General features: G+C 43.7%; 1 protein-coding gene across 1 annotated transcript in view; it reads right to left on the reverse strand.

Moving 5' to 3' along the window:
- LOC115106464 (unconventional myosin-Id-like) overlaps positions 1-24,512 on the reverse strand; it is a 117,159-nt gene that overhangs the window by 72,502 nt on the left and 20,145 nt on the right. The window contains exons 2-8 of the mRNA XM_029629231.2: positions 13,997-14,205; positions 13,288-13,381; positions 5,231-5,396; positions 5,066-5,119; positions 4,394-4,489; positions 3,617-3,733; positions 7-210 (exon numbers count right to left, since the gene is read on the reverse strand). Of these exons, the coding sequence (XP_029485091.1) occupies positions 7-210; positions 3,617-3,733; positions 4,394-4,489; positions 5,066-5,119; positions 5,231-5,396; positions 13,288-13,381; positions 13,997-14,205 (940 nt within the window). The remainder of the gene's footprint in view (positions 1-6; positions 211-3,616; positions 3,734-4,393; positions 4,490-5,065; positions 5,120-5,230; positions 5,397-13,287; positions 13,382-13,996; positions 14,206-24,512) is intronic.

The raw sequence follows: 24,512 nt of genomic DNA on the forward strand, positions 1-24,512 counted from the left end.
AGCTACCTTAGCCAAGGCATCCCGGCCGTAGCTGGCCTCCTGGGCTGTGTGCTGCTTGTCAATGACGTCACGGCCGGTGGCCACAGTGCGGTAGAGCAGGGCCTTCTCAACATTCTCCTCCTTAGTGGCCAGCAGGTCCCCGATCACCGCCACCACCTTGGAGTTCTCAATCAGTGTTGTGTCACCATCCACACCAAACGTCAGGTTGCCCTGGGAGAGGTCACATGGAGGTAAATACAGGAAGAAAACTGTAAACTAAAGAGACTATGTGGAGTAATAGCATTGGAGAAAAGGGGAGGAGAATAGCACAAACAAAGGGCTGAACAGTTTCCATTCAAATGACGACGACATATTGCTGAGTATACAGTGCCTAGTGAAAGTCTACAAACCCTTTACACAGTCGTCACATTTTGCTGCCTTAAAAATACATCTAAAAAGGATAACATTCATTTATTTTCCTACTGATCTACACAACCTACTCGACATTCACAAAGTGAAAGACATTTAGAACATTTTCCAAATGAATACATAAAAAACACTTGGTGGACGCTCCTTCGGGCAGCCATTACAGCTGTGAATGATTTTCAAATAATATTCTACCAACGTTGCTCAACTCTTAGGGCAACATATGTTTTTCTTCAAATTTCTCAGTAATGCTCATGAAATTTGGTTGAGAATCATTGATGGACAGCACTATTCAAACCTCGTCTCTGATTTTCATGCAAATTTAGGTCAGGAATGAGGCTAGACCACACAGGAACACTTAACACCTCTTGGAAAGCCATTCTGGTGTGTCTTTAGATAAAAATGTGTGTAATTGCCTCGCTGCAAAATAAAACTACATCCTAGGGTTAGGTTTTCCTTTCACTAACAAACTCCCCAGTCCCTGCCGATGACAAGTATACCCATAACATGATGCTGCCACCACAATACAGAGGGTTTCACTTCTGCGTTGTGTTGTATTAGATTTGACCTAAATCTGTAGTTTTTAATTTAGGCCAAAAATTGTGTCGTTGCGGAGTTGTCTTGCAGTATTATTTAACAACCTGTTTGCAAATAGTCCAGTCGGAATGGCCTCTTTCATGACTTAATACATCTGAGACAAGGTTTGAATATTGCCGTCCATCATCGATTCCCAACCAAATGTTCTGAGCTTGAGCAATTTTGACAAAAACAATGCATATACAGCATGTTGTGCAAGGTTGGTAGAATCTTATTCAAAATGATTCACAGCTGTAATGTGTGTAATGTTGTCACACCCTGACCATAGTTTGCTTTGTATGTTTCTATGTTTTGGTTGGTCAGGGTGTGATCTGAGTGGGCATTCTATGTTGGATGTCTTGTTTGTCTATTTCTATGTCTGGCCTGATATGGTTCTCAATCAGAGGCAGGTGTTAGTCATTGTCTCTGATTGGGAACCATCTTTAGGTAGCCTGGGTTTCACTGTGTGTTGGTGGGTGATTGTTCCTGTCTCTGTGTTTTGCACCAGATAGGGCTGTTTTTGGTTTTCCACATTTATTGTTTTTGTAGTGTTCATGTTTATCTTTTGTTATTAAACATGAATCAAAGAAACCACGCTGCATTTTGGTCCGCCTCTACTTCACCTAAAGAAAACCGTTACAGAATCCCCCACCACAAAAGGATCGCCTTCCATGGGAACAGGTGGAGCCAGCTAGAAGAGCAGAGGCAGCCGGAGAGAGGAGCCGGCGATATGAGGGAACACGGCTGGCAAGGAAGCCCGAGAGGCAGCCCCAAAAATTTCTTGAGGGGCACACAGGAAGTGTGGCGAAGCCAAGTAGGAGACCTGCGCCAACTTCCTGTGCTTACCGGGGAGCGAGAGAGACCGGGCAGGCACCGTGTTATGCTGTGAAGCGCACAGTGCGGGTGCATTGCCCGGTGCGGTACATTCCAGCTCCGCGTATCGGCCGGGCTAGAGTGGGCATCGAGCCAAGTGCCATGAAGCCGGCTCTACGCATCTGGTCTCCAGTGCGTCTCCTTGGGCCGGCTTATATGGCACCAGCCTTGCGCACGGTGTCCCCGGTTCGCCTGCATAGCCCAGTGCGGGCTATTCCACCTCGCCGCACTGGCAGGGCGACCGGGACCATTCAACCGGGTAAGGTTGGGCAGGCTCGGTGCTCAAGAGCTCCAGTGCGCCTGCACGGTCCGGTCTATCCGTCACCACCTCCACGCACCAGCCCTCTGGTGGCAGCCCCCCGCACCAGGCTGTCTCTCCGGCTCATCCTTACAGAGGCTCCCGCCTCTCCAGCGCTGCCGGAGTCTCCCGCCTCTCCAGCGCTGCCGGAGTCTCCCGCCTCTCCAGCGCTGCCGGAGCCTTCCTCCTCTCCAGCGCAGCCGGAGTCTCCCGCCTGTTCGGCGCTACCAGCGCTCCCGCCCCTCAACCAGGGGCCGCCAGTGCCGCCAGTCAGCCAGGGGCCGCCAGTCAGCCAGGGGCCGCCAGTGCCGCCAGTCAGCCAGGGGCCGCCAGTGCCGCCAGTCAGCCAGGGGCCACCAGAGCCCCTCAGCCCAGAGCCGCCAGAGCCCCTCAGCCCAGAGCCGCCAGAGCCCCTCAGCCCAGAGCCGCCAGAGCCCCTCAGCCAAGAGCCCCCGCCCCTCTGTCCAGAGCTTCCGCCCCTCTGTCCAGAGCTTCCGCCCCTCTGTCCAGAGCTTCCGCCCCCCTGTCCCGAGCTTCCGCCCCTCTGTCCCGAGCTTCCGCCCCTCTGTCCCGAGCTTCCGCCCCTCTGTCCCGAGCTGCCCCTCAGTCCAGTGGGGTCATTTAGAGGGGTCGCCGTGGTTAGGAGGCCACGGAAGCAGACAATAAGGCGGACTAAGACAATGGTGAAGTGGGGTCCGCGTCCCGCGCCAGAGCCGCCACCGCGGGCAGACGCCCACCCAGACCCTCCCCTATAGGTTAAGGTTTTGCGGCCGGAGTCCGCACATTTGGGGGGGGGAGGTACTGTCACGTTCTGACCTTTATTTCCTTTGTTTTGTATTTATTTTAGTATGGTCAGGGCGTGAGTTGGGTGGGCAGTCTGTTTGTTTTTCTATGTTTCGGCCTAGTATGGTTCTCAATCAGAGGCAGGTGTCATTAGTTGTCTCTGATTGAGAATCATACTTAGGTAGCCTGGGTTTCACTGTGTGTTTGTGGGTGATTGTTCCTGTCTCTGTGTTTGCACCAGATAGGACTGTTTAGGTTTTCGTACATTTATTGTTTTGTTAGTTATTTCATGTCTAGTTCCTTTATTAAAGAACATGAATAACCACCACGCTGCATTTTGGTCCGCTTCTCCTTCACCACAGGAAAACCCTTACAAATGTATTACCTGCTTCCACCAGGCAGTAACTCTTGGTTGTGGAGACATACGCAATCCTCATTTTGGATTTCTTCAAAATCTGTCATATATTTTTAGAATGTGGAGTAGGTTGTATAGATCGATAGGAAAACAATCTAATGTAGTCATTCCCTTTTTAGATGACATTTTAAAGCAGCAAAATGTGAAGACTGTACAAGGGGTGTGTAGGTTTTCACAAGGGACTGCACATTTAACCCTGTTCCATGTGAACCTATGCTAACCCTGCTGGCAGGCCAATAGCGTTAGGAGTTAGTATGGGGTATTACCAGGTGCAGGATAGTGGCCAGGACCTTGTAAACCGTCTGGAGCTCATCTGCTGTGAAGCCGATCACCTTCATGGCGTCTGCCACTGCTTTGAAATCGCCACCATCGTCGATGGACGACTGTGACAGGGAGAGAGAAAGGAGGGAGATGGAGGAGTAGAACAATTGGAAAGTATTTGTCCCCTCATTTCACACAAATCACGTTACATTTGGTCAGTTTTGAAGGAAAACTTCCAGCTAGTGTCGTGAATTTAGTCAAAATATTTACTTGGCATCTACTTTGGGTCCGTCTGTAACACTGGCCAAGTACACCACTTCCTCACTTTGGCAAGGACGAGTTCATTCCTTACATGTTTCCCCTCCCAGCAGCCAAAGTCATACATTAGGAATCACTAGATGACCACAAATGTCTTCAAGACAGAACACTGAGTGTCAGTCGGGGACTATTCCTATGAAAATGGGACCATGTACAAACCACTTCAGCAGTGTGGGCCCTAGCTCTGTTCTGTTCCATGATGTCACGTTGTTTGTTGCTATAAAATGTTGTTTGGTTCCTACTCGTTTAGCTTAAAGTGCAAAGACAGCAGAATGGATATGCCTGCTTTAATTAAACAATGTTTTAATAGCTGGGCTTGTGTATCTTTATTCCTGGGAAAATAAACAGTGTGACCAAATAAACACAGCATGATAGTGACATTCTCTGTCTAGAGCTTGTTTTTGTGACCGTTTCTACAAAATTAGGGTTCAAACTAGATATAGTTCTGTAGTAACCTACAGTACCTTGATGTGGCCTCCCACTTTGATGTATTTGAAGGCTGTGGGGTCCTTCGAGACGTGGAGGGACCGCAAGAGAGACTCAGGACCTCCTTTAACCATCTGAAGAGAACGGATCGAGAATGAGAGAGAGACTGAGTCAGTACTGACACATGCCAATGACTGTTCAGTATTTACATTCTAAACCACTTACATTTAGCGACTTACAGGAGTAATTAGGGTTAATTGCCTTGCTCAAGGGCACAGACATATTTTTCACCTAGTCGGCTCAGGGATTCGAACCAGCGACCTTTTGGTTACTGGCTCAATGCTTTTAACAGCTAAGCTACCTGCCGCCCCCTATTTCATTTGAATGTTGCCATTAGTCATATGTAACTCCCCAGTAAAATGGAGCAAAGGAAAATAATAATCTAGATAGCGAGACCGGACCAATGGAGGGTGAAGTCCCTTGAGAATCGGGAGTTTATGGAGTGAGGAAGATGGAGGTTTATTAGTGGAGATAATGGGGTGAGAAGATGGATATATATTTTCAACTGACAGCACGGGGCTGTAACAGCTATGACATCACCATGCCTTTATGATTAACACAGTCACAGACCCACGGCCCATCTGGTCTGTATACCAGCTTATGGTGGAATCAGTCTGGCGTGTAACACACACGTAAACGCTCACACACACCTGGTAGAAAGAGTGGAAGCTTCTCTCCCCCTCCTGCTGGAAGATGACTCTGGACTGTAAGAGAAACAGATTTAGTTTAGTTGATTCAGAGAGAAATATATTTGATCTTTATTTATACAGGTGATCTCATCGGGAATAAAACATGTATTTTCTAGCGCCCCCTACCTTCTCCAGCAGGTAGTTGTTGATGTGGCCCCCGATGGGATCTCCCTTGAAGTCGAAGTTGATGTCCATGTACTTGCCGAAGCGGCTGGAGTTGTCGTTGCGGTTGGTCTTGGCGTTGCCGAAGGCCTCTAGTACACAGTTGGATTTCAGCAGCATGCTTTTCACCCTGGAGAGAGAGGCGACACATGTTCTCAGTGATACTAACGGCTCGCCGGGCTCCTATCAACTGATACTAACCCACTGAGATAAACAATAAGGTGGCCTATGGAGGACGACGGGGATGAATATAGTAGTGTGAGGTAGATACACGAGAGTTAAGACTTAAAGGGATAGTACGACATTCTGGCATTGTTCTACTTACTCCGAGTCAGATGAACTCGTGGATACCAGTTCTCCGCATGCAGTATGAATGAAATTAAAGGCAGCTTCGCGAGCCATTGCTAACATGCGTTAGCACAACGACTGGAAGTCTTCAGGTACGCTGGCCAGAATCTTACACTATCCCTGTTAGTTCTCCATTTTACACCGATTTAGGTAGAACTGTCATTACTCGGTCAGATCCTACAGTTGCCTGTCCCTTACGGGGCCCATCTGTGTTAGGACAAGGTTATAGATGGTTGGAGTGTCTTATATCAACATGGTCATGTGCAGTATACGACAACTCCATTTAGCACAGAGACTACGTTGGCCCTGGATATTTATGCTGTGTATTTATGCTGTGTAGTGCTGGGTCAGACCACAGGCTCCTCACAACATACTCTGTGCTGGGGTGCACACCTCCTCCCATGGCCCATACAAACACGAGCACCGCAGCGCACATATACCGCCCGCTCTGGCTATCCCATTAGTCGGAGCTCCATACAGCCTGTAGCATTTCCCTACAGGCAGGGCAGAACTGGGAGAGTTGTGGGCTTATAAACGTGATTTGTACTCTCTGTCTTAAAATAACACAAAACGACAGTTTTACTCCTTTAAAATGGCTACAGGGAAGATGTAGTGGGTCAAGGGCAATATATTCAGCACTAAAAGGCCATAAACAGCCCTATTTCTGGGATTTTATTACGAGTGGTGTGTGCCTATCATGTGTGTGTCATAAGGAGGGTTATAAAGTATTTATACAGCTGAGCTTTGATCCTTGGGCCAATGTAGAAATTATAACAGGGGTAATAACTAGTAATGACCTGATAGGCAGGGGTGTAGTGCTGCATGGAGTGATACTCTCTCATTTTTGGTCAAACGAATTCTGTAAAATTAATTCAGATTCCTTTTAAATAAATTATATTTAATTACCACTGAAATTCAATGAAAAACGATAGAAAGACAAACCAAATCAATATGTATAGCAGCCTAGAGATAAATGGTGGTTTCTTCCCTGTCTTCTCTGGTGTTGTCAAGGACGATGAAGAACTGTAGGCTTCGCAATAATGCATTTAGGTTATAGTTTTTAACAACGGGTCAAACAAGCTGTAGCTAGCTACAAACTAAACTGAAAAAACACGCTGCCGTGAAGCTACATTTTCAGATATTATATGTTTCTTAAAAATAAAAAAAATTCTCCCCAATTTCATGATATCCAATTGGTAGTTCCAGTCTTGTCCCATCACTGCAACTCCTGTATGGACTCGGGACAGGCGACGGTCGAGAGCCATGCGTCCCCTGCCAAGCCTCACTGTTTCTTGACACACTGCTCGCTTAAACCCGGAAGCCAGCCGCACCATTGTGTCGGAGGAAACACTGTACAGCTGGCGACCGAAGTCAGAGTGCACATGCCTGGCCACCACAAGGAGTCGCTAGAGAGCGATGGGACAAGGACATCCCGGCTGGCCAAACCCTCCCTTAACCTGGACATCGCTGGGCCAATTGTGCGCCGCATCATGGGTCTCCCGGTCGCAACACAGCCCGGGATCGAACCAGGATCTGTAGTGACCACTGCGCCACTCGGGAGGCACATTTAGTTTATAGTTTAGGATGAGTTAATAAACTACACTAAAAGATTGATTTTATGGCTATTTGAAAATGAATTTCCTGCAATTCTAGGTAGTAATGATTTATGTACACTACTTGGTCAATTGATTTGATAGCCTGTTTAATCTATGCAAATCAATTATATGAATTGATAGTTGACCTCTGTTTTCTTTTATTCTGTAATAGGGTATATTAGGGTAGGCCGTCATTGTAAATAAGAATTTGTTCTTAACTGACTTGCCCAATTAAATAAAAGGTTACATTTAGAAGAAAAAATATATAAAAAACAAAAACAAAAAATATTGTAACCATGTGTTCAAGCTAATCAAATCAAAGTTGATTTATGATACAGTGTAGTGTAGGCTACAAAATACAATCAAATGCCTACTCGCAACTAAAGCTCTCCTCGCAAACAGTGCAATGATATCAAGCTAAATGTATTTGTATTTACATTAGGCTGTAGTGTACAAATAGCTATACCACGTGGTCGTAGGTCTATTAGGCAATACTGCAAATTATTCCTGAACTGACCGAATGGCTAAGTTGGTTCAACTTCTTTATCATTGAGCGATCCTGACGCTGTCTTTTCATCACCAGGAAGGGCGCTCCAATCGTTTAAAGTAACACTCATCAAGATATGTTGCCTACAGCTAATATTCCTTCTCATCACTTAGGCCTAGTATTATTATTACAAATAGAAGATTATCACTTCTCACAATGGTGCTCGTTTAGGAAAGTTAGATCAAAGCTAAATCAATGTCTCGCAAGATCACATAATGATTCATTTGAGTTTTACAAAACAGAACTAAATATAATAGCATAGAATAGTAGGCCTATAATGTTACACCAAAAACACCTAACTTCTAACGAGATTTTAGGATGGTTAGCTGAGGCGGACGAGTCCCCAAAAAATGATCATGCGCCAAATCTCAACAAAGCGCAATATGCTTTTATTGAAACAAAATACAAGAAAAGGCTAATAGTTTGTTGACACCATCTGGTCTAATTAGCTCAAAATGCATATTGCCATGAAAAAGATCAATCAAATTATTAGCATGCAGACGCAGTTTTGGATTTTTCAACAAAAAAAACGTAAAGAATTCACAATGGACAGTAATTTTGAAATGAGGAATGTTTGAGGGTATACATTTTTTTGCATTTCCTTGAGACAATATGTGTGGGCATAGGCAGACATTGCAATTTAAAAAAAAAATGTAACCTTTATTAACTAGGCAAGTCAGTTAATAACAAATTCTTATTTTACAATGATGGCCTAGGAACAGTGGGTTAACTGCCTTGTTCAGGGACAGAACGACAGATGTTTACCTTGTCAGCTCAGGGATTTGATCTAGCAACCTTTCGGTTACTGGCCCAATGGCTACCTGCCACCCCAAATTGGAGGATGTATTGGATAATGTATTTTATGCATAGGCCTGTTCTACAATGATATTTGATACGCTACATCTGTCGGTACAAACTTTCAGGAAATAATGATGTCATTAATAGCACTACACTACTGCTGATAGGAGATATAATACAGCATGTGTACTTTAGAAGATAAGGCCTATAAGGATTTATACAACGGGTGGGTCTAATCCTGGATGCTGATTGGCTAAATCCGCATTCCAGCCGGTGTCTACTCCACAAATTACCACCAGCTAAAAGCTAGGAGGTTGAAATGCCTATTTACTCTGTTCCATCTCACTGCGCAATCCACTGTCTCATCAGCCCAGCCAGGCAATGTATAAACTTGATATCCATTATAAAAGCATCTAGACATTATCTCCAATTTCTTTTAGACTAGCAGTGGAGATTTGCATAAACCTCTCTGACATTTGCAGCATTGTTTCCATATTGCGTCACGTCGTTATTTGTTTATTGTTTTGTATTAGTTTGTATTCAGTTGTTCAGTGCTTTCTTTAATAAAAAAATCATCATGAACACATACCACGCTGCATTTTGGTCCGCTCCTTACAAGTTTGAAGTAATTGTGTTAGCTGTGTTGTTGGCTAGCTCATCTGAACAACAGTGTCCTGACAAGAGAGCACATTTTCTATGCCAGGTGAAATCATGCATCATTAGCTCACTGTTATGGATGTATCCAAATAAATGTCACTAGAAACAGGTTAAACAAACGCAAATGTAGCTAATTTGCTGTTATTCTGGCTGCACTATTTGACTTGACTAAGTTAGCTGTAGTTGGCCAGTTAGCAAGCAAAGGTTAAGAACGCCAGCCTGTATGGCAATGGAAAATTTAGAATGAACGAATGGGTCGCATCCATAGATACAGAACAAAAATACTTAGTGACTGGGTCGCGTCTCTGGCAACAAAAGACCAGCTGGCTTGGGTAGCAACCTTAGATTTGTGTCGGGACTATATTTTGTGGAAGGATGAAATAGTATGAATAAATTAATACAATGTTTTTTTAATGAAAATGTGTCAAACATTATTTGAATATTTTTCTAACCCATATAAAATGATAAAGCCCTGAAAGCTGGTGTTTGGAGGATATATTGGCACGGATTGCAGGCCCTCGACTTTGGTTAAAAGCCTGGGTGAAAGACTCGCTGGCACGAAAATAGGCATGAATGATCAATTCCCAAAAGAAATTGGAGAATGGCGCAAAGTTCTGTACCCAATCTTCAAGGTGAATAGATTATAAGGGAAACGTGTGTAGGCTACAAAAGTAGATGTCCTAACCGACTTGACAAAACTATAGTTTGTTAACAAGGAATTTGTGGAGTGGTTGAAAAACAAGTTGTAATGACTCCAACCTAAGTGTATGAAAACTTCCGACTTCAACTGTATATTTAGAAAAGTAATAAAATACAACAATTGTTAAAGAAGTAATCTACAACAACACTATACCATTCTAGATAGGGAATGTTGGAAAAATAATTATTATTAGACTTTCCATTTATAGTATTTTATAAATTGATAAGAAAGCATTTGAATAAAGGATCATTAGTGAAAGAATTACATCTTCAAATATAAGGAACTGGAACACAACAGTACTCAATCAACATGATAGAGTTAAAACACAGCAAACAGAGGACATAGAAGGCACAGTATGTGGGTATGTGTGGATGTATTGTGATGGAAGGTGAGATGTGTGTTTTTGTGTTTGGAAAAGTGTGGAGTTAAGTGAGTGAAAAAGGAAAACTGTTGCAAATCCCAGAGCTCATGTGTGCTTGTGAGCAGGGGTTGTGTGAGAGAGAGCTTTCAATTTTGTGTAGATATGGGATATACAGTACATTTTAAAATAAATGATAAATCTAGTTTATTTATTTATTGTCCTATCATAATTGAACATTCCCCAATCCTATACCCTAGACACCCACCAGAGCGACCCATAAACTAAAGAGAACTACTAAAGCAGCACTTTCCCCTCAAGATTCTGAGGCTGCTTGGCAGGGTTGGTCCTACAAAGCCAAAGCCCCCTAAAGGGAGAGCATACTATACAAGAAAATTCCAAAGCTGCTAATGAGAACCTTTACGACCTTGTACCTAGCCGGTGGGGATTCCGGTGGTGTGCCCCCACCCAGGTCATGGCAGTGCTGAAAACACTAGATGCAGTAACCCATTGGGAGGGGGACAATCAGAGAGGGGGCATATTATTGTGGCCCCAAAGTCTGACAGAACAGAGATGCTTGGGAAAATGGTCACAACGGGGGACCAGCGTGTGTGTGTTTCAGGGGAAGGGGGTGTATCTGATCTCCATCACCCAGGACTTGAAAATGGTTCATCAAATCTCCTGATTTTTGCCAGCATTAGCTCAATTTTGCATGCGTTCTCAAACAGCTACAACTGTATATGAATTTGTAAATCAAGTCCTTTCTTGAATTGGGCTCAGGGATGGAAAGACTTGAGCATCTGAGCTTATGGTTGTTTGTGGTAGAAAGGGGTTGAGGGTGTATGAGTGTGTGTATGTGTGTATGTATCCCACATCTGTTGCTAGAGGGTAATGATGTTAGGATGAATAACAACAATAGTGTCTGGTAATCTACCATTTATATAGGAGTGGTTAAAACATGCTAATAACGGTCCTCTGAGAAAATCAAAAAAGACTTGGTATACAGTACCAGTCAAAGGTTTGGACACACCTACTCATTCCTGGGTTTTTCTTTATTTTGACTATTTTATTAATTGTAGAATAATAGTGAAGACATCAAAACTATGAAATAACACATATGGAATCATGTAGTAACCAAAAAAGTGTTAAACAAATCAAAATATATTTTACATTTGAGACTCTTCAAAGTAGCCACCCTTTACTTTGATGACAGCTTTGCACACTCTTGGCATTCTCTCAACCAGCTTCGTGAGGTAGTCACCTGGAATGCATTTCAATTAACAGGTATGCTTTGTTAATAGTTCATTTGTGGAATTTCTTTCCTTCTTAATGTATTTGAGCCAATCAGTTGTGTTGTGACAAGGTAGGGGTGGTATACAGAAGGTATTTGGTAAAAGGCCAAGTCCATATTATGGCAAGAACAGCTCAAATACGCAAAGAGAAATGACAGTCCATCATTACTTTAAGACATGAAGGTCAGTCAATACAGAACATTTCAAGAAACAAGAGTTTCTTTAAGTACAGTTGAAAAACCATCAAGCGCTGTGATGAAACTGGCTCTCATGAGGACCGCCACAGGAAACGAACACCCAAAGTTATCTCTGCTGCAGATGATAAGTTCATTAGCACCTCAGATTGCAGCCCAAATAAATGTTTCACAGAGTTCAAGTAACAGACACGTCAACATCAACTGTTCAGAGGAGACTGCGTGAATCAGGCCTTCATGGTCGAATTGCTGTAAAGAAACCACTATTAAAGGACACAAATAAGAACAAGTGTCTTTGTGAGACACAGAGTAGGTGAATGGATGATCTCCGCATGTGTGGTTCCCACCCTGAAGCATGGAGGAGGAGGTGTGATGGTGCTTTGCTGGTGACACTGTCTGTGATTTATTTAGAATGCACGGCACACTAAACCAGCATGGCTACCACAGCATTCTGCAGCAATACGCTATCCCATCTGGTTTGTGCTTAGCGGGACTATCATTTGTTTTCAACAATACAATGACCCAAAACACACCTCCAGGCTGTGTAAGAGCTAATTGACCAAGGAGTGATGGAGTGCTGCATCAGATGACCTGGCCTCCACAATCACCCGACCTCAACCCAAATGAGATAGTTTGGGATGAGTTGGACCGCAGAGTGAAGGAAAAGCAGTCAACAAGTGCTCAGCATATGTGGGAACTCCTTCAAAACTGTTGGAAAAGCATTCCTCATTAAGCTGGCTGAGAGAATGTCAAGAGTGTGCAAAGCTGTCATCAAGGCAAAGGGTGGCTGCTTTGAAGAATCAAAAATCAAAAATATATCTTGACTTGTTTCACACTTTTTTGGTTACTACATGATTCCATGTGTGTAATTTCATAGTTTTGATGTCTTCACTATTATTCTACAATGTAAAGAAAATAGTGAAAAAAAAGAAAAATCCTGGAATGAGTAGGTGTGTCCAAACTTTTGACTGGTACTGTATAGCCATTGATTCTTGAGGAATATAACTTAGAAATGCCTCATGACCTTCAGTTGAACTGGAGTGTGACAGATTACTGACTACAATTTTGGACAGGTAACTAGTAACTGTAACAGATTACATTCAGAAAATAACCTGCCCAACCCTGGTTATAAGCAGTGCTGTAGCATGCACCTCCGTGAGGCGGTATTTTGTATACAATATTGAACATGTAGAAATAACACCGTATATGGTGTGACGGTATATCACCCAAGCCTACCTTCAACCAATGTTAATCTTGCATTGCAAGCAACGCACTTTTACTCAAGACTGTGTCCCAAATCATCACATTCTCTACGGCGATAGAGAGGCATTTCTGCTCCATCTAACAGAAACCCTCCCAGTGCATACCACAGATGAAATGGTGACAACTACCTCAACCTTTCGTTTATCATACTGTACTCCTGGGAATGCAAACAATTTCTGATTACTTCTGCATTCCCAGGTCATTTAGTATGGACATTCTGAGAATGTTCAAATGGAAACCTCTCACAGAAGAACGGCAGAATGTCTCACCTTTCCACCTCCGCTCTTTGCCCGGGGTTTGTGATAGCAGCAATGTATTGCATTATATATTTGCTGGCTTCAGTCTTCCCGGCGCCACTCTCCCCTGCAATGAAAAAAAAGAAACACAAAAATGTGTTAGAAAGTGCCAGGGCATCCAATGAGAGCGTCTAAAATGTCATCTATATTAACACAGGCTTCTTCAGGGTGAGTTTGGGGATTGATGCCTTTTGATACAGAATATTCCTCTCTTCACCACTAAGTGGCACTCTGTCAACCAAATAGATTCACCACACTGTCACAGCATGTGGCCACTTTCAATGTTTTCTTAGAAATAAGGTGAAGAATTGGTCCTGCTATTTTCAACTATATAGGTTCATATTGAGTTCCCCAAAAGGCTTTCCACTGAAATGACAAACTCACATTACTCCAGACAGAAAACTTAAGAGCAAAAGTCAGACATGACTTCAATATTTTGAGAAAATATTTTACACTTTAAAAAGGTACGTTTTCAAAGGAAAACTAAAGTTGGCATCAAGGAAGACGCAATTTGACCTGAACCAGTGTTATGTACGTGTATAACTTCTTATAAGCATTTATGAGCTCTTATAATATCCTATAATGTTGGGTATTTCTATGCTGCAATTAATTCACTAGACAGATAAGAATTCATCAATCAAAACTGATTTGGTTGGCCGTTTCTGGGGGCTTCCCCCGTTACCTGAGATGACAATACAGGTGTCCTTGTTCCTCCTCTTCATGGCTTTGTAGGCTGCGTCTGCGATGGCGAAGAGATGTGGCGGTCGCTCGTACAGCTCCCGGCCCTTGTACTGCTCGATGGTGTCTCGACCGTAGATGTTCATGGCACGGTAAGGGTTAACCGACACCACCACCTCGCCGATGTAGGTGTAGATACGACCCTTCTCAAACCTGCAGCCACATGAGACAACGAGCATGGTCAACTCCTCCTCATGTCACCTGACAACATACCGGTACCCCCCCCCAGTATATAGCCTCGCTATTGTTATTTTACTGCTGCTCTTTAATTAGTTGTTATTTTTTTTATATATCTATATATATATATATATATTTTTTTTTTAACTGCATTGTTGGTTAAGGGCTTGTAAGTAAGCATTTCACTGTAAAGTCTACCCTGTGGTATTCGGTGCATGTGACAAATAAACATTTGATTTGAACGTGTGATGCTACATTGCTGATTCATAAGATTATTAGAGGAAAAGGACCGTTTTTGGAGTAGAATGTATACATTTTCAAAAAGGCATATATTTAAAACATTTGTGGATAAAACATATCCACAAATGCTGGTCAGAAGTACAGGTATTCCAGTCAAATCTAACATTTTAGCACAACAAAAAAGCTCAAGACTATACGAGGTCATGTTTGGACAACCAAGCAATCTGCTCTCGCTCTCATCATAACCCTTGATTAGCCTTTATGATGTTCTATCACCAACCTTATCATCTCAACATTGACAGTAATCCACTGACTCTGTGCAGAGGTAACAGCATCTAGCGCTGAGAAACATTATATTAAGTGTCCAGCTCTCTATGTAAGACTATAAAAAAAATGTTTTATTGTCACATACACCAGATAGGTCCAGTGAAATGTGTTGTTTTACAGGGTCAGCCATGTTCAAGGGCACGTCAGATGTTTCACCTTGTCTGCCCTTTTGGTTGCTGGCCGAATGCTCGAACTCAAAGTACAGTCCGCCGGCCACTTCAATCCGTATTTACAGTCTTGTCCCATCGCTGCAACTCCCGTACGGACTCGGGGAGAGGCGAAGGTCGAGAGCCGTGCGTCCCACGAAACACGACCTAGCCAAGCCGCACTGCTTCTTGACACAATGCCCGCCTAACCCGGAAGCCAGCCGCAACCAACGTGTCGGAGGAAATACCGTACACCTGGCGACAGTGTCAGCATGCATGCGCCCAGCCTGCCACAGAGGTCGCTAGAGCGCGATGGGACAAGACAGCTGTGCCACTCCGGAGGCCCCCGCCAATTGATTTTATTAAACAATTGGTCCCCCAAAAAATGCCGCCCTCCGTTGGATTTCAAAATCCCGATGTGGCCCTCGAGCCCAAAAGGTTTACCCACCCCTGCTCTAACCGCTTGGCTACCTGCCGTCCTATCTAAACAAAGAAGTCCTCCATCACTATAGAATGAAGCATCCCTCTCTATATCTCAACCCTCCTTTCAACACAACAATGCGTCAAACAATGATAGCTGTCTATACTGATCTGCAGCCTAGAGGGATGCATGTATGCAGGCATGGATGCTACCAGGAACATGGTCTTGGTAGGTCCAACTCCAATGGCTACACACATTATGCAGTTGAAGACACTGATCCTACAGCTGTGTAGAATGCAGAGAGAGGAGCTGACTGGGGCTGATCTTGGCCTTCTCACTCTCTCTCTCTCGCTCTCTCTTTCTCTGCCCTCCGGCAGCCTGCCTGCCTGCCTGTCTCACTTCCTTCCTCTGCTGGACCAGGGTCTTTTCCCCCTACTCAGAAGAATAGAGCCTTTCTTCTCAGCTGCACCCCGGGCCAAGCCTACCTCTGCTCTGGCCTCTGGGTTCCTCCTGGCAGCTCTGGGTTCCTCCTGGCAGCTCTGGGTTCCAGAGGCCTACACTAACAGACAGTGGAATACAGCTTCAGGATCACTGCTTTTCCAGACTGTGTACCTCTGTATTGATGTACTTATGTGATATATCCAGGTAAGTTACTAAGAAAATATCCTATTTTACAGTATTTCAAAGACCCGGTTATCGTAATTACGATCTTAAGACCTTTGCTACAGCACTGCCCTTGCACAGAGTCCCTGGAAAGAAACCTTGGCTTCTGATTGTCGTGTCTTTACTATCATTAACTGAAGACTTATAGTTTTTATCAAAGATTCTCTGTAATTAGTTATTACGCGATCAGCTGATTAATCACGTAACTAATTAACTAGGAAGTCGGGGCACCAAGGAAAAATATTCCGATTTCAAAGTTATCATTTCCTAAAATAACTTTTCAGATATTTTATCTGATCAATTAGTCTTCGATTAATGAATTATTTACTGTACCTCACGTTACATGGTTGGTTATCTGCACGAACCCAGTCTTCACTATGAGTCATCCATACACACGTTAGTCTCATTCCAAACATCGTAAATGGTTGGTTATCTGCACGAACTCAGTCTTCACTATGAGTCATCCATACACACGTTAGTCTCATTCCAAACATCGTAAATGGTTGGTTATCTGCACGAACCCAGTCTTCACTATGAGTCATCCATACATCAATTAAATCATTTATTTATTACTAAGTAATTCACAGAAATGCATAAACAAACAAACAAAGGTAAATGTAATGATAGGAGGATGTGCCCTAGTGGGCTAAACCAGCATGTCGGCTTGTTAGACAAAAGGGGAAGTGGGGGTCGACTAAGAAGACACTACAGAGTGATAATTACAACAATTGAAATGCTAATCCTTTACACATGAACGCTCACTCATTCGGGAACAATTGCAATCAATATATATATTTACGCTCAGTGTGTCGTCTTGATCGCTGGTGAAAAGGTTGTGTCTTTTGTAGATTTGTCCGTCTCTCTCCCGGTTGTGGTTAGAGGGGATTGTTGAGAGTGATAGAATGGATGTTTCGGCGGTTGTCGTTCTTCGAGTTCAATGATACCGAATTTCTAGCTGCAGACTAGTAATTCATATCAAAGACTTGTTCTCATTCTGTCGGTATCGATAGTCTAAGAGTATAACCTTGTGGTATGGTTAAAAGATTCAGCAATGGTCCACAACCTTTGTCCCTCCTAATGGAGAAAACATGTTCTGCAACCTTTAGCCATCTCGTAATTGAGGTAAGCTCGGTCTGCTGATCGAAAACCCGAATGGGGTTTTATTCAGATAAAGCAAGCAATCTTGTGTTGTTAGATATAGGCCTATTGATAGTCATGGTGTGTTGTGCATTGGACATGCTTAAATGATGAACACTGAACGGAGCAACATACAAACATTGACAGAGCAATTGAGGTAAGCCACAACATACACATACACAATGGTTGTTGAAGAACTGGCCAAAACACACACAGAGCTGACTGTAATCGAACCAGTGTTTCAGCTGAAACGCCCAGACAGACAAACAGAAGAGAAAGATGGCTTTAGATATTAAATGAGAACTGAGAGAACAAATGAAAAGAGACCGAGAGCTTAATTAACGTACACTACAGTACACTACCCAAACAACCACGGCTAATTCTCTGACAGGTCAACACAGGTGGTGACTGGCTCATTCTCCTGCAGCCAACCATGTGTGAGCCCTCTCATGTCGTCATGCCACGCGCCACTGGGCATGGCTGACACAGAGACGCCATGTTCGTGTGCCCAGTTTGGCATCGTGTGCCCAGGCTGGCATGGTTGCCCATGCCCGAGGGCCTATGGAAGTGGTGGGCAGGCTGCTAAGCCTGGCAGGTTGGCTGGTGGCACCTCCCCTGGCACTAGAGAAGGAGCCATTGTGCCATCCTACAGGGCAGAATGCTGCTGTGTGCACTGCCCGCTCCATTGTTCACACGTCAATTGGGGGTCTTTGTATGAGAAGCACAGATAGGCCTCCTTTCCACTACATACCCTGGGCCAACACAGTGAGCTGCCCACTTAAAGTGCACGTGTACAATGTGATCTGGGGGAATGTAAACAATGAACTACCAGTTGGGAGTGTTCCATCTATGGCTGTGATCTCTGCTGGTTAGGAGTTGACAGCATCAAAAAGAAAAATTGCTGAATGCGAATCTACGTAACACTATATAGGCTACTGTAGACCTAACAGGTTTCAGACGGGACGTGGGGAAGTATAAGTCCAAAATCGAGAACATCACTAGGGAGTGTGATTTTGCCATTGTGGTTTGGTTTCCATCCACACTCAGTAACGTCATATATGGTAGAGAAGAAACACAATGGCAGACAAGGAAACAATCTGTTTGCGCTATATTACCGTTCCACCCAAACAGTCCGTCAGGCCGTTTCAACAATACAGACAGTGTCCTGGTGTTTTCCGAACCTCTGGGGTTTTAATAAATAGACATTATGATTCATGTCCTATTCCATCCTCATCTCTTCAGGATCAGAGGGCATCTGTCCAAAAACAGAATCAATTGTGCGCGTATTATGATGAGAGACACATCTGTGGGAGAGTATGTGTGACACCACTGGATGGTTCAGTGAGTCTCATTCCAGGGGATTTCAATAACGCAGAGAGATTATTACAAAGATAAACAAACAGACTGGAGTGTGAGTCTAGACTAAACGTTGGGTGGCTGTTTCTGGGAAGGTTGAGAGACGTTCTAGATCCCGGCTAGGGTCTTTAGAAAAACTGGAGGTGGGTGGGAGGGTACTATGGCAACTCTAGCGTCAGAGCGTGAGGGTGTTGATGTCAGCATGTCTCAGCGCTCCTCCCCTCTCTCCCTCCCTCCTTCTCTCCCTTCTCCTCCGGTTTCCCGGCAGCTCAAGGGAGGGGTACTGCTGGAAGGACATGAATGCTGTGGGTCATGCCAGTCAGACACTCTTCAACTCACAGCTGGGCCCAGAGCAGAAAGTGGGAGAGGGAGGATGAGAGGTAGACAGCGAGAGAGTACAAAAAAAGTACAAAAATGTATGAGCTTACCAGGATTGAGGGCAATTACATGTACATATTACCTCAGCACCGGTGCCCCCGCACATTGACTCTGTACCACTAGCCCCTGTATATAGCCCCACTATTGTTATTTACTGCTGTTCTTTAATTATTTGTTATTCTTACCTCTTACTATATTGGGGGGTATTTTCTTAAAACAGCATTGCTGGTTAAGGGCTTGTAAGTAAGCATTTCACTGTAAGGTCTACCTACACCTGTCGTACTCGGCGCATGTGACAAATACATGTTGATTTGATTTGAATTCCATTTCAATTCAGGAAGTACACTAAAATTCCAATTCTCTTCAATGCTTTTCAATGAGGAAAGTTTGGTTCACTTTTTGAGTTGACTGCACTCTGCATAAGAGCATCTGCTAAATTACTAAAATGTAAAATGAGAGAGAGAGAGACTAGGGAGAGAGACTAGGGAGAGAGACCAGGGAGAGAGACCAGGGAGAGAGACAGGCAGAGACCAGGGAGAGAGACGACCAGAGAGAGAGGGAGACAGGCAGAGACCAGAGAGAGAGAGACCAGCCAGAGAGACCAGCCAGAGAGACCAGAGAGAGAGCGGGAGAGACCAGAGAGAGAGACCAGCCAGAGAGACCAGAGACCAGCCATCGAGACCAGAGAGAGAGCGGGAGAGACCAGAGAGAGAGCGGGAGAGGCCAGAGAGAGAGAGAGACCAGAGAGAGGGAAGGTTGGATAGGGAAAGTGTGTGTATTTTGGACTCAAGATTAAGGTGTGGCCAACATTTTGGGACTGTCGTTTTCACTCCATTTTCCTTGACCTCTCCTGCCCTCTTCTTTTTACACCGCATTGCCCAGTTTCCAGTGACTTGTGCATGAGGTAGTTGATTGGGACTGGGCCTCCTTACACAGTACAAAAAGCGGAGAAGCGATATCCTTTGAGCTACACCACAAGCTAGACCACAAACAATCAATCTCAAGAGCTACCTTGGGCTTGGAGCTTGTTGAGCCACTGTAATGTCTACTTCACTATGACTGTCTGTCCCTACCGTTCGTATAAAGATTCCAATGCCAGCCCATGCGCACACACCCCTCAGAAGTGAATTACAAGCCGAAGCAAAGCATATAACCGCTGGCCCCAATCTTGTTTGGGTGGGTCTTTTATGGTTCTTTGTCAGTGGTTAACTAGGGTGGGGAGCAATTTTTTCACTCAAGTTTAGTTTAAAGTTGTATTGGTCGTATGTACAGGATACCCATGGTATACATCGACCAATGAAATGCTTACTTGCAGGTTCCTTCTCGACAATGCAACAATAAGAAATAAGAAAATGTGAATACGAACATAAAATAAATGGCAGTAGAATAGATGAATACATTTCAGCATAAGCATAATACAGGAACAATTTATAGTCCAAATATTTACACGTGTTTTGGGAAATGGGGATGGGGGCAAGTGACTAAATTGAGCAGAGCAAGAGTCTGGTAGTAGGCTTGGGTGGTATACCGTATATATATATATGCGTATATATATATATATATATATATATATATATATATATATATATATATATATATATATATATATATATATATATATATATACACGTATATATATATGCCCCAGGACTACCTGACATGATGACTCCTTGCTGTCCCCAGTCCACCTGACCGTGCTGCTGCTCCAGTTTCAACTGTTCTGCCTTATTATTATACGACCATGCTGGTCATTTATGAACATTTGAACATCTTGGCCATGTTCTGTTATAATCTCCACCCGGCACAGCCAGAAGAGGACTGGCCACCCCACATAGCCTGGTTCCTCTCTAGGTTTCTTCCTAGGTTTTGGCCTTTCTAGGGAGTTTTTCCTAGCCACCGTGCTTCTACACCTGCATTGCTTGCTGTTTGGGGTTTTAGGCTGGGTTTCTGTACAGCACTTTGAGATATCAGCTGATGTACGAAGGGCTATATAAAATAAAATAAAATAGATTTGAAATTTGATTTGATTTGATATATACCGTATACTAGGGTATTTGAAAATAGCCACGGGATGTTTTTTCAATACCGTCAAAACAAATTCTTTGAAATCGTTCTATACATTTTAATATTTGCAGCTACTTTTTAAGCACCTGCAGTACCTTGTGCAATACGTTACGAGATCAATCAGATCAAGTTCTTCATTTCGCCTGTCACATTATGAAGATTACCGTAGTTCCCCTGAACAGGTGAGCCAGTCACGTGCTTGTTTGTAAATAGCACAACGGGAGGAAATGGGAGCAGGTGAGTCCTATTGACAGGGGTCGCGTTTATTAATATATGTCATTTAGAAGTTGCTTTTATCCAAAGCGACTAAGCCATACATGCATACATTTTTACTTATGGGTGGCCCCGAGAAAAGTCTGTGTTTTTCTGCTTCAATAGAGTGATCAGGGACGCGCAACAATAGTTTTCCTTCACAGATAATGCATCAGTGCAACACATTCGGCAGAAAATCGCTTCAATTTCATCGGATGACAACAGAAGTGCAAAGTAATTTTCTGCCTGCAGCCACACAAGTAAATGAGCTTATGATGGAAAAGCAAGGTCTTTTTGAAAGAACAACTCATGACTATCATATTTCAAAAGTTTTGCTTAAAGTTAATCTTGCATTTTACCAGAGAAAATTAGATACACATCAGTCATAACACTGTCTGCAGATAGATAAGAATTCACAATCAGGCATTCTGAGTGGAGAAGCGCAACTGAACCACAAAAAAATGTGTCCCTCTAGCAGAGATGACAATAAGAAGCATTTTAAATCTGCATTTACAAAAAAAGTAAGTGGCTGAATGAATAAGGTGGCGGGGCATCTTATTGTGTTAGCTTTCTGCCGTGTCTCCTCCGAGCAGAGCAGGCAGGCCCGTTGCCCTAGCGACTCCAGTCTCCACACAGACACAGTGGATACATGCTGCTCCAAAGCCAGTACTGTTCTTCCTTCATACAAGCAAGTGTGGGGCCTCCCGAGTGGCGCAGAGGTCTAAGGGACTGCATCGCAGTGCTAGAGGGGTCACTACAGACCTACGTTCGATCCCGGGATGTATCACAACCGGCCATGATCGGGATTCCCATGTGCACAATTGGCCCAGCGTCGTCCGGGTTAAGGGAGGGTTTGGCCGGGGGTGCTTTACTTGGCTCATCGCGCTCTAGTGACTCCTTGTGGCAGGCCGGGTGCCTGCAGGCTGATCTCGGTTGTCAGGTGAACGGTATTTCCTCCGACACATTGGTGCAGCTGGCTTCCGGGTTAAGCTAGCGGGTGTTAAGAAGCGGGTCACTTGACCTTCACCTCCCGAGCCCGTTGGGGAGTTACAGCAATGAGACAAGATCAAACATTTGGGAGAAAAAGGGGTTAAAATATTTTAAAAACTGACGGAAGTTTTGTTGTCTGAAGAGAAAGCCTTGAATTGTACATCTTGTCTCATACAATCATTGGTTCCTGTAGGTGCTGGGTAGAGATATGACAGAGAGACGGTCATGGCCCCCTCCTCAGACTTTTTGGCAGAACGCCCAGAATATGTTCTATAAGTTAAGATAGGAGACGGTGCCAGTTACATGCAGGAGCCAAACGTTAATTATGAATTCATTATGTTCCATGAATAATGTAAATCATGCAAATATAACTTGTCTATGTAAGCAGTATATAACAGAACTAACGGGACTGCCCCGGAAGAGCTCTCGACCGACGTGTACTATGGTGCATTAGGTTTGTTGGAACCTCTCCAGAACCTCTTACGTTTGACTTTGAGTCCCTGGTGGTAATTTCCACAACACAAACATGCCTCAAAACTTTGTTCATTTGCACATTTTCATATTCGCTTGTAAAATGTCCAAACTCACCAAAAATGGCATTCGGTAGCTCCTACCGATATACTGTATGTATAACTTTATGAGCTGCATAGCCTGTCTTTGCAATTAGTTTATGTTCTTTTGTACTCTTTAGCATATGTAGCAGCAGGCTCCACGAAAATTCGCTATTTTTTGTGCTAATTATGTTAGCATTCTGGTAATAGATGCACAATGGCCGTTTTATTGTTTTTCTGGCGCCCACTTGTGTACTTAGCCGGTAATACCATAAATCCCAGAATGAGAGAAACGGTGTGACGACATGAAAATCTGGATACCGCCCAACCCTATCTGGTAGCAGCAGTTATGATGTGTGTGTAGCATGAATGTATGTGTGTGTGTGTGTGTGTGTGTGTGTGTGTGCATGAGTCAGTGCATGTGTGCTAAGGTGTGGAGAATCAGAGCACGTGGTCAGTCCAGTTCAATTGTTCAGCAGTCTGATGGCTTGTAGATAGGAACTGAATGACAATTCTTAAAAATACAGATAAAGAGAAGAATGCAACCTCACGAACGTACGTATATAACATAGCACGGTGGTCCTAAGAGACCTCTTTAAACCAAATAGCCTCTAGAGACTATCCCCTAGACCAGGGGTGGGCAAACTTTTTGACTCGCGGGCCACAATGGGTTCTAAAATTTGACAGAGGGGCCGGGCCAGGAGCATTTGGAGGGAGTGTTTGGGCCGGATATACTAAAGCATTAAATGTAGTGTGTGCAAACCTCATAGCACAGTAAGAACACTACAACCCAATTTATTAACTGTCTTTCAAATGTGAAAAATAGCCCTTATCAGTTAATAAATTTGTCTCAAGGAATATGCAAGATATGGCATTTACATACTATTTCGCAGATACTGGGAGGAGGAAATGTAAATAGATTAAAATAACATACGCACTGTGATTTATCAAGATTGCGTCTGTTTTTAATAAGTTTCAATCGAAGGTGCAAAGTTAAAGAAATCAACATTTATTGAAAAATGGAATCACTTTCAACATTCAAAACATATTATTACACAACGAAATACTCAAGCTCAATAATATCTACTTGTGTTAAACTCCGCAAAATCATGGATGGATTGTCCTGACCGCGCGCTCTATAAACTCGCCACGGACGCCCTCGCCTTCACGCGCAAACAGTACACGTGTATCGTTGCCAAGCACACAGACATAGGCTGTATTAAATATCCTACCTGCAGCTGAAAATTTAAATTAAGAGCGATGTGCGGCGTGTTAATTAAGCTACTGTACCGCTGCTGTGCGTAAATGCGCATTGCTCTTAATTAAAAGACGCACTTCCAAACTTTCCATATGAATTTTTTCATAACACAGCAGAAAAACTCACAATTTCAGTGGGAACAGTGTTATTGGTCTCCCTTTTTTGCCAGTGCATCAAAGTCTGGAGTTAGTTTTGTTGTGGCAATTCTCAGGACAGATCTGAGGTGTTGGTCAGTTAACTTGGATCTGTGATGGGCTTTGTTGATTTTCATGACGCTAAACGTCTGCTCACACACGTAGCCGCCCGTTCTTGTGTTGACTGCTTGCTAGCATAGTTTGCATGCTTCGTGGCAAAGTGACGGCTGATATTGTACTCTTTGAAAACCGCAACAGCTTCTTGGCATATCAGACATACAGCCGTTGATCGGACTTCAGTGAAGAAGTATTTTGTTGTCCACTCCTTATTAAACACTCGGCATTCGCTGTCCACTTTCCTTCTCT

The sequence above is a fragment of the Oncorhynchus nerka genome, linkage group LG23 (assembly GCF_034236695.1).
Source record: "Oncorhynchus nerka isolate Pitt River linkage group LG23, Oner_Uvic_2.0, whole genome shotgun sequence".
Classification (NCBI taxonomy): Eukaryota; Metazoa; Chordata; class Actinopteri; order Salmoniformes; family Salmonidae; genus Oncorhynchus; species Oncorhynchus nerka.